At 37.2% G+C, this 15,237-nt stretch overlaps 1 protein-coding gene across 10 annotated transcripts in view; it reads right to left on the bottom strand.

The window, feature by feature from the left end:
• Positions 1-2,370: 2,370 nt before the first annotated feature.
• Positions 2,371-15,237, bottom strand: part of svilb (supervillin b) — a 79,784-nt gene continuing 66,917 nt past the window's right edge. For 6 of the 10 annotated variants that reach the window (XM_065276806.1, XM_065276798.1, XM_065276805.1 and 3 more), the window contains 10 exons: positions 12,187-12,484; positions 11,634-11,788; positions 11,448-11,553; positions 10,873-11,080; positions 10,545-10,678; positions 10,012-10,167; positions 9,795-9,938; positions 7,509-7,630; positions 6,871-7,026; positions 2,371-3,298 (listed from right to left, as the gene is read on the bottom strand). In XM_065276806.1, coding sequence (XP_065132878.1) covers positions 3,212-3,298; positions 6,871-7,026; positions 7,509-7,630; positions 9,795-9,938; positions 10,012-10,167; positions 10,545-10,678; positions 10,873-11,080; positions 11,448-11,553; positions 11,634-11,788; positions 12,187-12,484 — 1,566 coding nt within the window. In that variant the 3' untranslated portion in view covers positions 2,371-3,211. Of the gene's footprint in view, positions 3,299-6,687; positions 6,759-6,870; positions 7,027-7,508; positions 7,631-9,794; positions 9,939-10,011; positions 10,168-10,544; positions 10,679-10,872; positions 11,081-11,447; positions 11,554-11,633; positions 11,789-12,186; positions 12,485-15,237 lie in introns of all 10 variants that reach the window. The other 4 variants (XM_065276799.1, XM_065276801.1, XR_010541913.2 and 1 more) reach the window with 4 other exon arrangements.

The following is a 15,237-nucleotide window of genomic DNA, read 5'->3' as shown; positions in this document are numbered from 1 at the left end:
TGTTTTCAGTAAAAATATCTAAAAATTCTTAAATTAAGTTGCTTTTTCTTGATGAGCAAAACGACCCAAGAAAATAAATCTAGTTTTTAGACCAAAAATATTACATTTAAGTGATTTTGTGCACAAAACAAGCAAAAAAATCTGCCAATGGGGTAAGCAAAAAAATCGTGAAAATTTTTCTTAAACACTAAATTCCAGAAAAATTCAAGAAAAAATTGCTTACCCCATTGGCAGATTTTTATGCTTGTTTTATGCACAAAATCACTTAAATTTGATATTTTTGGTCTAAAAACTAGACTTATTTTGTTGGATCGTTTTGCTCAACAAGAAAAAGCATCTTTTTGTTTAGACTTTTTAGATATCATTTTTTTGCAGTGTAAGAATTTGTAGCCTCTATTTCTGACATTCTAATCAATATATAAGAAATCTCCAAGGCACTCGAATAGTGTAGAAATAGTTAAAAAGCCTTTATTTCACATGGCTTAATCTTGAAAAACAGGTGACAAATACACCTACGCGTTGCGGCTAACAAGCCTTCGTCAGGGTGTAACAAATACATGCAAAGTAACACAAGTTCATTTGAACGGGAGTCAGTCCAATAGCGATCAGGTCTCGATATGTAAGGGAGCCTAAAGAGAGAAAGCTCAATGAACTTTCCTAAAAGTTGTCTTAAAACCCATACACATTACCCTTTCTTGTCTTAGGACAACTTTGATGGATGTTTTTGATCCACTTCAAAAGTATTTCAAACACAATTCCAATATGGTGCCTATGAAGGCTGTCCATACATAAATGTAACAACATTAATAAATGTATGATGATAATTAATTCAAGAACATGATGTAGGCTATACATATTTGCGAAAACGATTGAAATGCATTTAGGTGAGATGTATATTTGTTGTGTTTTGTGTGTTTATGATCTGCATTTTTTATTTATGAATTTGATTTTATGAATGCGAATTGTGCTGTGCATTTATAAAATGTGTTTTGCACATGTATTATATTTGAGATCAATCTGGCCTCATAATGGAAAGTCCCCATTTTGTAGAAACCTTTTATGTGTTTGCATGTTGCGTGCGTATGTGTGAGAGAAAGAAAGGAGGGAGAGGCTTATGGAAAGTATGTGTGTGAGTTAACAATTGGAATTTGAAAAACAAACATTCAGCCTAAAGCATTAACCACGAAAACTGATTGGTTTTATTTTGGAGACCAATCAAAAAACACTCTCTCTTTCACTTTCGTCTGCCAGTCTAAAGACAAGACGAAAGTGAAAGAGAGAGTGTTTATTATTTGAACCTGCCCATATGGCAAAAAATACACTTCTTCAATATGCGCATATGCAATAAATACATTTTGTAGAAATTAAAAATGAATTAAATATATTTTATTTGAAAATGTTTAGTTTTAACATTCATATATTAGAGGACTTTCATAAAAAAATCCAAATAGTTTGCTCACACCCATTTCATTCAAAATATTAGTTTATGTCTTGCTTTGGTCAATCGAGAAGAAATTAAGTTTTTTGAGGAAAACATTCCAGGATTTTTCTCCATATAATAGACTTTATTGGGCCTGAACAAAGAAAGACATAAACATCTTGAATGACATGGGGGCAAGTAAATTATCAAAATTTCAAAGTTTTTCAGGGGCAACAAATACTTTAGAATTTTACAACCCTGGCAAAAAATATATTTTCTGGCCAAAATATGAAAGTTTGTATAAAATGTATAAAATACAAATATAAAATGTGTAAGTATGTATAAAATAAGTATAGTTCTGCAGTTGATAATATAATTAATATTAAACTTTTCAAACCTGTTATGTTTACGGTTTTGTAACATACAAGGTTTTTCTTCCAATGCAACGTGAATATAAATAAAAAATAGTTTAAAAAAAAAATAAATGTCTTTTTTAAATATTTTTCAAAATATACAAAAAAAGGCCCAACATGTTTTTGTAATATATTTTTTAAACATTTAAAAATATTTCAGCTCATATATTTTATGGCCTTTTTTAAATTTTGAAATATATTTAAAATTATATTTGAAAATATTTTTTTGCTGTATGGGTGACTTCTCTATCACATACCTTTTCAAATAATTGATTTCTGGGATATTTTACATCACTTTCAGGTATCAAGGAGCTGCTATCAATATGCGAGAGATTCCCAAAACGTCGGGAGAGGTGGGATGTCTGCAGATGTCAAGTAAATGTTTCCTGACTGGAAAATTGACTGGATTTTTGCTCCTGACTGGACCCATGTTACAACCATCCCCTTACTCCCCAAACCTGCTATTCATTGATGAAATGGCCTTCCCATCATATAAATACAAAGAAGAGTGTTTAATACAAAGCAATTAGACCAGAGGATTTTCATGATGCTTTATTCGCTATTTCTTTTATCACAAAGAAAGTCTTTGAAATGCAGACTAGTGTGTGTTTGGTATAGAAACTGTACACAAAAGCAAGGCACTATACTGTACATTTAAATTAATTCATTTTCTTCCTTCGCTCATACAAAACGTCATCCTGTCTGAATTCAAACAAACATGACGCTCCCCACAGCTCATAAAGAGATCAGCAGCCATTCACACAAAAACACTGAAAAAAAACACACACAGACGTACAGTGGCATGTAAACTCCTCTTAAATCAAAATCAACAAGACCCTAAGACATCAGACAACATTAAGAGAAACCACACAGATTTTCTGCCGTTTCTTGATTTCCTACACAATTCTTTATACAATTTCCAATGATTAAGCATATTTTCCAAACATAAATAAACAATACAACAAAACCCCATCGCAGTTCGAACCAAAGCATGCCCGGACGGGCGCCGGCTTTGAACATAAATGAGAAAGTGTTTGATTTCCTTATTTCAAAAGACGAACCAAAACAGATAAATTAAAGATTTGTTTTGGATGTCGTACTGCACACACTGACTGCACGTGACCGTCAAATCGTAGCACACGGACATGTCGAGGAGTCGGACACATACACGTCACCTCCACAGACAGATAATACATCAAAAGCGGACGCCACAGCGGGTGCATCTGTAGATCCTAAAGTGACCTTTGACCTGACCGTTTACCCTGTTCTCAATATGCACAATCACCTCCGTTGACCGAACGAGGTCAAATAACCGTAGTGACCGCAGAACCGGTGGTCATAGAGGAAATAAACAGTGATGATTTCTTATATCAGGTTTCTAAAAGAGTCCTTTGGCTTTTTTTAGGTTCACTTGCTTCCATCCTGGCAGAGCATCAAACTCTTCTCTCATCATCTCCAACACGCTCTGAGAAAACACAATGACAGAAAAGCGATATACAAACTGATACACAAAGTAAAAATACTTTATATGTGCACAAACACATTCAGATTGAGGAAAGTGAGGGAGGAGAGGCTTACAGAAACTTGCAACCTAACTAGGCGGGATGCACTGCTAGCTTCGAAAGATATTTGTCTTCATACTTTACTTGACATGCAACAAAAGCTTATCAGAAATGTCTTGATATTATATATATATATTACGCATTTTATTAGTAATATACATGATATTAATAGGGTTGCACGATATTAAAGAAAATTTGACATCTTACAGAATGATGTGATAATCAATATTTGATAATGCTTTAAGTTTGTAAAATCAAAATCTGAACAGTTTAAAAACTGTAAATTATATCTAACATAGACGTTTTACATTCTTTCTGATCATTGGTCATAGTTCACACGTCACAGCATACGCAAGCACTCTTCAGCCAGTCTCATTGCTAAGACTCTGAATATACATAACCTTTGAAAGTATTAAAGTCATTCAGTTACACTGCAAAAAATCACTTTCTTACTTAGTATTGTTATTGTATTGTATAGCTTAGGGCTGCATAATATATCGAAATACCGCAGATGTGCATATGGCAATAGTTTGCAATGCACTGGAAAAATGCCTTTCTTACTTAGTATTTTTGTCTTGTTTTAAGTACAAGTATGTAAAAATTCTTAAATTACAATTTTCTCGATTAGCAAAATGACAGAAGAAAATAATTCTAGTTTTTAGACAAAAAATATAATTTAAGTGAATTTGTGCTTGAAACAAATCTGCCAATGGGGTAAAACTTTTCTTAAATTTTTTAGTGTTTAAGAAAAAAGGTTAAATAGTTTTCTTACCCCATTGCCAGATTTTTTTCCGCTTGTTTTAAACACAAAATCACGTAAATTTTATGTTTTTTTGTTTGCTATTTTTTGTATTTTTTATCTTGTTTTCAGTACATATCTAAAAAGTCTTAAATCAAGATGTTTGTTCTTGATGAGCAAAATTACCTAAAAAATTATTTTTTTGCAGTGCATTGCCACAAGCACATTTGCGGTATTTTGATATATTGTGCCACCCTAATGCTGCGTTTACACCAGCCGCGGTAGAGGCGTGAAGCGCGAGTGTCTGGAGGTCTCGCGGCGCGGATGAGGCATTTGGCGCGGCACGGAAGACGCGATTCCTCCTCATTTGCGCAAATTGAGTGCCTGGCGCGGTATGCGCGAATGGATCTTTTTTGCATTTTGCGTTTTCAAGTTGAACATTTTTAACTTTGGCGGAATTTCGTGCTGCGTTAACCAATCAGGAGCCTGCTTGCTGCTGTGGTGGCAGCCCTGCCCGGAGTCACTCATTCAACCTGAAGGAACGCTTGATTGTCTGTGAGCAGTCACCCGGAGCTATACGACACAAGTTCTTATTTCTATAGACCTTTCTCACAGTAACCGGAAATACGTAATCGTCGTGTAAGCGGAGTTCTTGTCAAGCGTCAACACACTAGAAAAACATAAACCCGGGCAAAATGGATCAAAGAGTCTACAAAACTTCGTAACGGATTTGCCAAATATTACATTTGCTGCTGTGACACGACTAATGGAGGAAAACTTTTTCCATGAAGAATTTGTCCATAAATTTCTAGGTAAGTAGAGAGCGAGTCTAACTGTTACTGAACTGTTAACTAAAACGACACATTATAAGTCTCGCCGGATAGCCTGAATCCACTTCTGTATAACTTCACCATCAACAGGGAATTGATGGAACAGATACGGCTTTTTACATTGCCTTGACTGCGGAGGAAGTAGATTTCCGCGACGATTGCGTATTTCCGGTCATAAATACGGAAGTTGTGAGAAAGGTCTATTGAGGAGACAGGAATAAAAAGGACCTCGCTTGGAAGAGTGTCAGTGAGGACATTGGGCAACCTGGTAAGTTGTAACACATTTCACCTTTGAGTCACGTGACGTTTATCGACCCGCGCCGTTTATTTCCCCCCATAGACCAAATACAAACCGGTAACTCTCTCGATAAATGCTAAATGCACAATCAACATCAGTCAACTTGCAAACAGACAACCGCATAGCACTTGCCCCTCCCACAAGAAGCGGATTTTGCCTCTGACGCGCATCAAATGCTTGTTTTTCCACGCGTCTACTTCGCTCTAGACGCGCGAATGCATTTAAACTGTTCAAGCGGCAAACTAGGCACGGTAGACGCGATTTTGACGCCTGAAACACGGTTGGTGAAAACGCAGCTATACAGTGTGGGACTTTCGACCAAACTGATTTCGTCTGTGAGCGGGCATATGTAACACAGCGTGACAAAAAAATACAACTTTACCAAATAGAAAAATTCCCTTCCTCGCCAGAAGTACAATTGCACTGTGTATGACAAGTTAAAGTGGTTATTTCTCCACAAAGCCAATGCAGGTCACTTTGAATAAATTTCTTTAAAATAAAAAGACTAACGATTAATGAATCCTAACGAGTGTGATGCAAAATAATATCTTTTCGGCATTCCAAAGTTCACGTTTGGTGAACTCCAAGTTGCAAATACATATCCGGTAGAAATTCGGTAAAGCAAAAGACGAAAAGCAAAGACGAAAGAAGCTCTCCCCACCCATATTTGCAGAAGCGTCTGAAAATTATTTGCATGTTCAAGTTTAGCGAGACCACATCATTTTAAAGTCACAATAAAACGGAAGTAGCGATTGTCTTATTGTCCCCAGGGTGACGTATTTCCGAGTGAAACGGCTTATGAAATAAACTAAAGTAGGGCTGGACTTGAATTTGTCCACTGAGAACTGATTGGATCGTTTGAACTTGGGTCATGTTGCTAATCGCAGCAATATTTTCCCAGACTCCGCCAAACTGCCATACCATATGACCGGAAGTATGTAGAGATCGTTTCGAGAGGGGAGGAAATTCGCGTTTTTGATTAAAGATTAGAAGGACATATGACTTATCTGTGAGCTTCATTATATCTTTAAAAATCATTTGTAAAAAATACCACAATATTAAAAAAACAAATTACAGTTTTTTAATTTCATTGCGACTAAGTGTGAATGCACCTTCACTGCTTTAGCAGGTCCCGCCTGGCTAGGATACATGTGAAAAGATCTCAGAAGTATTGCTTGAAAAGAAAAATTGCCCAAAGAGTCAGGATCAATGCGATGATTCACCTGCGTGCATTTCTGTGTGTAAGCATTGTGTGTGTGGTTGTGTTCTGATGTGAATTTCAAAGAGCTCAAAGTTTTTTGGAAAAAGTTTTCCAAAGTGAGGAGGATGCAGGAAGATAAAGCACAAGTAAGACTTTAGTGAAAAGTGCAGGAGAGGTTGCCATAGAAACAATCTAACCCTGCGACATCAATGTCAAACACTTACCTACCCAGAATTCACTACAACCCAGCCTAGAGTCAGAAAAGTACATCATCAAATTCTTAGCATCTGGTGGTCTGACATGAAGAAATGGTTTTCAAAAATTAAGGGTGTGTGTTTCTGCGTTCTACACAATATACCAGATACACAACAGTTTGTATTTCATATGAAATCTGTGTGTAGGCTCACCTCAAAGTCCTCATCGGTCAGGTACATCTCGATTCGCAGAGGGTCGACGCCGTGGGGAAGGGGACGGGTTTGCAGCGTCGCGAGGGGATAGATGCTCTGAGAGAGTCTGGCCAACACATCCTCGACGAGAATAATCTGATTACACACTTCTGCCTCCTGCACACAACACAAACACACATGATCCATGTCATTGTCGTGCATTTTTAATAAGGCTTTGTTTAATACTTCTGTTCATTTAATCCAAGTATTTACCTTTTGACAAGCCATCCTTACAGAAACTGACATTTATTAATGACTGATTTGAATGTTCACTAAAATAGAAATTGAGCAAGAGCCTAAAAATGCTGACTAGGTAGAAAGCTGATGTATTCATTTAGCAGATGCAACCTGCCGTGGATTTAAGCTATACATATTCATGTGTGCTTGCACTCCCTGGACACAAACCATTAAACTTGGCATTGCTAGCGCTGTTCCAGTTAAGCTGAGAGAAACAACACAAATGTATTGCACTTACATTACATTAACACCCATAAGAGGCAGATACTCTTATCCAAAGTAACTTATAGTGCATTAGAAGATATGCATTTTATTTTTATATGCATACAGGAGCAGAAATGTTTGTGAAGGAGATGTCTAACTTTTTCTGTGATCTCAGCAATATCTTCTCTGTGCTCCCAGCTGGGAAACATGTTTGTGAAGGTCAGTGGCTCCAGTCCAGCATGGATCAGGTAAGACTTCTGAGGCTTCTTCTCATTCTTTTCTGTTAAACCAAGAAAACCATCAGTAGGAAGCTCATCTAACTGGTTTCTTGTGCGCTATATCGAACAGGTTTCTGTTTAACTGCATGAATGGTGACCATGCTTCATTGGAATTTAAATCTTTGACATATAGGTCAAACACTAACAGAACCACTGTGGCATAGTAAATGTATGTTCACCTTGATTCAAATAAATTAGTTTAGCTAAAAATAAAAATTGTCCCATGATTTATTCATCCTTAAGACATCCTCGATGTATATAGTTCACTTTTTCAGATGAACACAATCTGAGTTAAATTACAAAATGTCCTGGCTGTTCCAAGCTTTATAATGGTAGTAAATGGTGCTTTTGATTTGAAGCCCAAAAAAGTCCATCCAAACTTCACAGACGTAATCCACATGGCTCCAGGGGGTTAATAAAAACCTTCCGAGGGCAGTCGATGTGATTTTGTAAGAAAAATATCCATATTAAAAACCCAATAAACTAAAATAACTAGCTTTGGTAACAACCATCGCCCGCTCACGAGAGAGTGCGTTTCCAGCGTATGAGATAGAACGTAGTGTGCAAGACATACTGTAGTGGCGTAGTATTCAGGGAAAAGAAATCTAAAATCCCTGAAGATTTTTTTTATATCAGACAACAGGATATTACATCTTTTTCGTCTTCGTCTGAAAAAAGATAATCATATACAGCACATGGAGGATGGCTTGAGGGTGAGTAAATCATTGGGTAATTTTTATTTTTGGGGGAACTATCCCTTTAATGCTGCGTTCACACCAGTCGCAGTAGAGGCGTCAAGCGCGAGTGATTTCAATGTTAAGTCAATAGCCTCTTTCACACAGTAATACTGGTAAATTACCATGAATTTACCAGAATTAATTTACTAGTAAATACAAAAATGTGCTGTTCACACACGCAGTGACATTCCGTCTTTTTACCAGTAAGACATCATTCACACATCAGTATCAAAATACCGGTAAATTCGTTGAGAAAGCGGAAGTACCTGTGGCGCGCGGCGAGCTCAGTGTTGTATTTGTAAACAATCCACGTCGTTCATATCCACGGTCCGTATTTTGTTGTTTTCACGTCTGTGGTAAACTCTGACAGTCGCGAAGTTGCTCATGACCAAACAACATTGCATGAGGCGACGTCAAACCGATGGCGTTTTAAACAACAGTACTTTTTGCACATTAGGCTTCACATAGGGCGTGCTAAGGACGTCGGCAATTCGACAAGTAGGTGGTAAGATGTTTTAAACAACTTTGGTGAAGAAATGTGGACGTAAACTTCAGGTGTACTCGACTTTCAAGCACCGCATGTGTGGAAACGTCCGTAAACAATCTGGGCGTAAACGCGTCATCTGTTTTAAATCATTATGATTGGCCCGAAGCTGTCAGCGCGGTCTGACGTCGTCCGTTCTAAATGCCGGTAATCCTATATTTTTCGTTCACACATAGCGCTTACCGGTAAATTACTGGTAATCTTACAACCTGTCTTACTGGTAAATTGGGAGCACTGATTTACCGGAAAGGTTCTGTTCACACATGATCTGTTAACTGCAATTTACCAGTAAATTACCAGTAAAGACTGTATGTGTGAAAGGGACTAATGTGCGCGTTTGGAGGTCTTGCGGCGCAAATGAGGCATTTAGCGCGGCAGACGCGATTCCGCCTCATTCGCGCATCTAGTTCACGAATGTGCTAATTGAGCATCTGGTGCGGTAATAAATGCACAATCAACATAAGCCATCTTGCAAACAGACAACCGCATAGCACTTGCCCCTCCCACAAGAAGCGGATTTTGCCTCTGACGCACGTCAAATGCTTGCTTTTTTAATGCATTTAAAATGTTCAAGCAGCAAACTAGATGCGATAGACACGATTTTGACGCCTCTACCGCGTCTGGTGTAAACGCAGCATAAGGAGGCAATAGAGAATGTTTGTAACATGTATAAGCAAAGTTAATAAGAAATGTATTATAGCTGTAAGCTTTGAATAAACTACTATTGAAAATATTTCAAATGTCAGCAGCCAATGAAAAATAAATTGCTAACGTAATCATGTTTGCATTCAACTTGGTTTCTGCTGAACAACGTCTGGAGGGCACAGATAAGCTCTCCGGTTTTGCTGGAGAATCCAACGTGACAGATAAATAGCTGTCAATCACCTCTGCAGTACTGCAGCACTGTTTCCATGGCACACTTCCTATCAGAGTCCCAGCGGATTCGGGCAGAGCCGGGGCTCTCTGTGTCCTGTGGCCACCAGCCCTGCCACAGGTAAACTTCATGATAGTTATCCACTAGGAAAAGAGCTAAAGAGAAAGAAAGACATGGTCAGCATGTATCATCATGGTCTCTACTGTCCAATAGTTTAAGCGCGTTTACCTGGTTGTGGGGTGGAGTACAGGTCCTCCTGCAGGAACGGCAAGGAGCAAACCAGGTCTGCAGCTCTGGATGGGTTGAAAAACTCCTGTGCTACAAACTCGCCTGAAGAACTGCTGAGCTGGAAGAGTCGTGGTGTGAAGTTAAACTTGCCGGGGTCTACAAAAGAGAAAAAGGAATCAAATCAAAACAAAGCCAACACCCTGAAAACAAGTCTTACACGGCAAAAAATGATTTTCAAGAAAAAAATGTCTTAGTATTTTTGTCTTGTTTTCAGTAAAAATATCTAAAAATACTTAAATGAAGATGCTTTTTCTTGATGAGTAAACCGACCCGAGAAAATAAGTCTAATTTTTAGACCAAAAATATCAAATTTAAGTGATATTGTGCAAAAAAACAAGCAAAAAAAAAAATCTGACAATGGGGTAAGCAAATGTTCAAGATTTTTTTGCTTGTTTTATGCACAAAATCACTTAAATTTTACACGTCCACGTTTACGTCAAAAATAAGGTCTCAATGTAAGTGCAATGTTGTACCTTGCAGCATGCAGTCATAAGCCTTGCGGTCTTTTCTTCCCAAAGCTTCCCAAAATTCCATCGGCTCACAACCTTCCTCACATTCATGAATGGTCACATTGCTGCTGCTGTGAAGTCCCGCCTCCAGTGGTCGCCTTGGCAACACAATAATTGAATGAATTAGCATCACATTTAAACCTTTTTTGACTTTTTTAACATTTTAAATACAATTTTTCTTTAGTTTACAATCTGACAACTTTTTACAGTTAGTCCTGCTAATACAGTATAAAAAACAAAAATGTATACACAGGCTTATTTATAGCACTATCAATATAACAGTTGGACTCACAGCTCTTTAATCTTGTCTGCGGCGGTTCGAGCCACATGTCGAGTGTGGATTTGAGTCTTGCAGCCGTGCCACAGGTAAATAAGGGCATTGTTGATGTTCAGCAGGATCATTGATGTGCGTGATCTCAGACTGCTGCAGTGACACGCAACCTCCAACAGATGGCCCTCTACTGGCACTTCACCCCGTACACAGTACAGACGCCATTCATCTAAAAACACACAGACAGTAAAACACTCAAACCAGGATAATAAAGATAGATCAGAAACTGAAATCAAATACAATATATATTTTCCAGAAATTCCATGACCTGTGGGAACCCTGTTTTTTGTGGTCCAGGGTCACACATAAGATGAAAAATGTGAAAATCACAGTGATATTGATGAAAGGAAAGTTAAGCGCATGGCATTGTGGGATGCAGTTTTCTACATCGTGTGCTGTTGTAGTATACTACACATTTTAGTAAATGCAGTTGGTCATTACAAGCATTGTAAGCCTTCTTCCAAAATAATAAAGTAGTATTCAATTTTAATCCCAAAAGAACAGATAGCAATGGAGTAAGAAAGTGAGCGACTCACTCTGAATGTTATCTTCCTCCTCGCCTCTTTTCCCAGAATGCACGATCATCCCTCCATTAAAACACTGCACAAAACAGGGCGGCTCCTTCCCCTGCTGGACTTGCATCTAAACATAGAAAGAGAATGAGTAAAATGAGCAGAAGCGCGAGCATTGACCACCAGGGGTAATCCTTAATCTCCCTTCACCTGAGCTCCCCTCTCCTCATCCAGTTCAACCGTCATGAGCGCAGACGTTCCCTTCTCACTGACCGTACAGTTTCTGCCCTGCCAGAAGAAATAACAGCACTTCTCTCGGCCTGGACCGGCACTGCGTATCTGATCCGGTTTCTGTCTGCTGCCCACTACACACACACACACACACACACACACACACACACACACACACACACACACACACACACACACACACACACACACACACACACACACACACACATGCAAACAGAGATGACTTATATCAGCATACTGTACACATTTAAAGAGGCTATTATCCCATATATTTGGGGACATGACCATTTCCCACCCTTTCTTTGACCTTTAAAAATAAAGAGCCTTTATAATACTTCAATTATTGTATAGGTAAATGACCATTGTTTCATGAGATATCTACCATTTATTACAGTTTTTCTTTTCATTGTTATAAGATAAGATTGTATAATTGTATAAACCAATATAATTCAAGACAACTGCTTATTCAATCTATTAAACTCACACAATGAAAACGTCCGGCATTACTGACCTGCCGCGCTCACCATGTACTTCCATTTCACCACATAGGCGTCTCCCTCGTGAAACTGACCGATGCTCTGCTTGGGCAGCCGGCTGTAGTCAAACTCCAGAATGTGCCAAACATCGACGGCTACTGTGCTTATCTCCAGAGACCTCAGGTTATCCTCAGAGGCGCTCTCGACCGGACCGTGCCCTCGACCCACGTCCTGACCATCAAGAATGGTGCTGATGGGTGACTGCAGAACGGGTAACATCAGAGAGGCGCTGTACGCCCGACACTCAGAGCGAGAGTCTGAGACTGGAGACTCCTGAGAGAGAAAAAGTTAAGTTCAAAGTTAACAACATTATTCATATTTTATTCAATTGTGATATTGTATATTTTATGTTACTGCTTGTTTTATGTATAATGCTAAGGCAATATTGTAACAGCCATATAAAGAAAATACTTTACATTTTAACAGAGATAGACAAACAGAAAGAAGAAAAAAGAAAGGAGAAATTAAAAAAGAAAGAAAGAAAGAAAGAAAGAAAGAAAGAAAGAAAGAAAGAAAGAAGGAAGGAATGCAAAAGAAAGAAAGAGAATAAAGGAAGGGAAGGAACGAATGACAAAGAAAAAGGCGGAATGAAAAAGAAAGAAAGAAAGAAGGTACGAAAGACGGAATGAAAAAGAAAGAAAGAGAATAAAGGAAGGGAAGGAACGAATGAAAAAAGAAAAAGGAGGAATGTAAAAATAAACAGAAGAAAGGAAGGAAGGAAAGAAAGACAGAATGAAATAGAAAGAAAGAGAATAAAGGAAGGGAAGGAATGAATGAAAAAAGAAAAAGGTGGTGTGAAAAAAGAAAAGGAAGGAAGGAAGGAATGAAGGAATAAAAGAAAGAAAGAAAGAAAGACGGAATGAAAAAGAAAGAAAGAGAATAAAGGAAGGGAAGGAACAAATGAAAAAAGAAAAAGGAGGAATGTAAAAATAAACAGAAGAAAGGAAGGAAGGAAAGAAAGACAGAATGAAATAGAAAGAAAGAGAATAAAGGAAGGGAAGGAATGAATGAAAAAAAAGTGGTGTGAAAAAAGAAAAGGAAGGAAGGAAGGAATGAAGGAATAAAAGAAAGAAAGAAAGACGGAATGAAAAAGAAAGAAAGAGAATAAAGGAAGGGAAGGAACGAATGACAAAGAAAAAGGCGGAATGAAAAAGAAAGAAAGAAAGAAGGTACGAAAGACGGAATGAAAAAGAAATAAAGAGAATAAAGGAAGGTAAGGAACGAATGAAAAAAGAAAAAGGAGGAATGTAAAAATAAACAGAAGAAAGGAAGGAAGGAAAGAAAGACAGAATGAAATAGAAAGAAAGAGAATAAAGGAAGGGAAGGAATGAATGAAAAAAAAGTGGTGTGAAAAAAGAAAAGGAAGGAAGGAAGGAAGGAATGAAGGAATAAAAGAAAGAAAGAAAGACGGAATGAAAAAGAAAGAAAGAGAATAAAGGAAGGGAAGGAACAAATGAAAAAAGAAAAAGGAGGAATGTAAAAATAAAAAGAAGAAAGGAAGGAAGGAAAGAAAGAAAGACAGAATGAAATAGAAAGAAAGAGAATAAAGGAAGGGAAGGAATGAATGAAAAAAGAAAAAGGTGGTGTGAAAAAAGAAAAGGAAGGAAGGAAGGAATGAAGGAATAAAAGAAAGAAAGAAAGAAAGACGGAATGAAAAAGAAAGAAAGAGAATAAAGGAAGGGAAGGAACAAATGAAAAAAGAAAAAGGAGGAATGTAAAAATAAACAGAAGAAAGGAAGGAAGGAAAGACAGAATGAAATAGAAAGAAAGAGAATAAAGGAAGGGAAGGAATGAATGAAAAAAGAAAAAAGTGGTGTGAAAAAAGAAAAGGAAGGAAGGAAGGAATGAAGGAATAAAAGAAAGAAAGAAAGACGGAATGAAAAAGAAAGAAAGAGAATAAAGGAAGGGAAGGAACGAATGACAAAGAAAAAGGCGGAATGAAAAAGAAAGAAAGAAAGAAGGTACGAAAGACGGAATGAAAAAGAAATAAAGAGAATAAAGGAAGGTAAGGAACGAATGAAAAAAGAAAAAGGAGGAATGTAAAAATAAACAGAAGAAAGGAAGGAAGGAAAGAAAGACAGAATGAAATAGAAAGAAAGAGAATAAAGGAAGGGAAGGAATGAATGAAAAAAAAGTGGTGTGAAAAAAGAAAAGGAAGGAAGGAAGGAAGGAATGAAGGAATAAAAGAAAGAAAGAAAGACGGAATGAAAAAGAAAGAAAGAGAATAAAGGAAGGGAAGGAACAAATGAAAAAAGAAAAAGGAGGAATGTACAAATAAAAAGAAGAAAGGAAGGAAGGAAAGAAAGAAAGACAGAATGAAATAGAAAGAAAGAGAATAAAGGAAGGGAAGGAATGAATGAAAAAAGAAAAAGGTGGTGTGAAAAAAGAAAAGGAAGGAAGGAAGGAATGAAGGAATAAAAGAAAGAAAGAAAGAAAGACGGAATGAAAAAGAAAGAAAGAGAATAAAGGAAGGGAAGGAACAAATGAAAAAAGAAAAAGGAGGAATGTAAAAATAAACAGAAGAAAGGAAGGAAGGAAAGACAGAATGAAATAGAAAGAAAGAGAATAAAGGAAGGGAAGGAATGAATGAAAAAAGAAAAAAGTGGTGTGAAAAAAGAAAAGGAAGGAAGGAAGGAATGAAGGAATAAAAGAAAGAAAGAAAGACGGAATGAAAAAGAAAGAAAGAGAATAAAGGAAGGGAAGGAACGAATGACAAAGAAAAAGGCGGAATGAAAAAGAAAGAAAGAAAGAAGGTACGAAAGACGGAATGAAAAAGAAATAAAGAGAATAAAGAAAGGTAAGGAACGAATGAAAAAAGAAAAAGGAGGAATGTAAAAATAAACAGAAGAAAGGAAGGAAGGAAAGAAAGACAGAATGAAATAGAAAGAAAGAGAATAAAGGAAGGGAAGGAATGAATGAAAAAAAAGTGGTGTGAAAAAAGAAAAGGAAGGAAGGAAGGAAGGAATGAAGGAATAAAAGAAAGAAAGAAAGACGGAATGAAAAAGAAAGAAAGAGAATAAAGGAAG

This window comes from Paramisgurnus dabryanus, chromosome 6 (assembly GCF_030506205.2).
Source record: "Paramisgurnus dabryanus chromosome 6, PD_genome_1.1, whole genome shotgun sequence".
In the NCBI taxonomy this organism is placed as follows: Eukaryota; Metazoa; Chordata; class Actinopteri; order Cypriniformes; family Cobitidae; genus Paramisgurnus; species Paramisgurnus dabryanus.
Note: the sequence above shows the minus strand (reverse complement) of the source record. Positions and strands in the feature narration are given on the sequence as shown.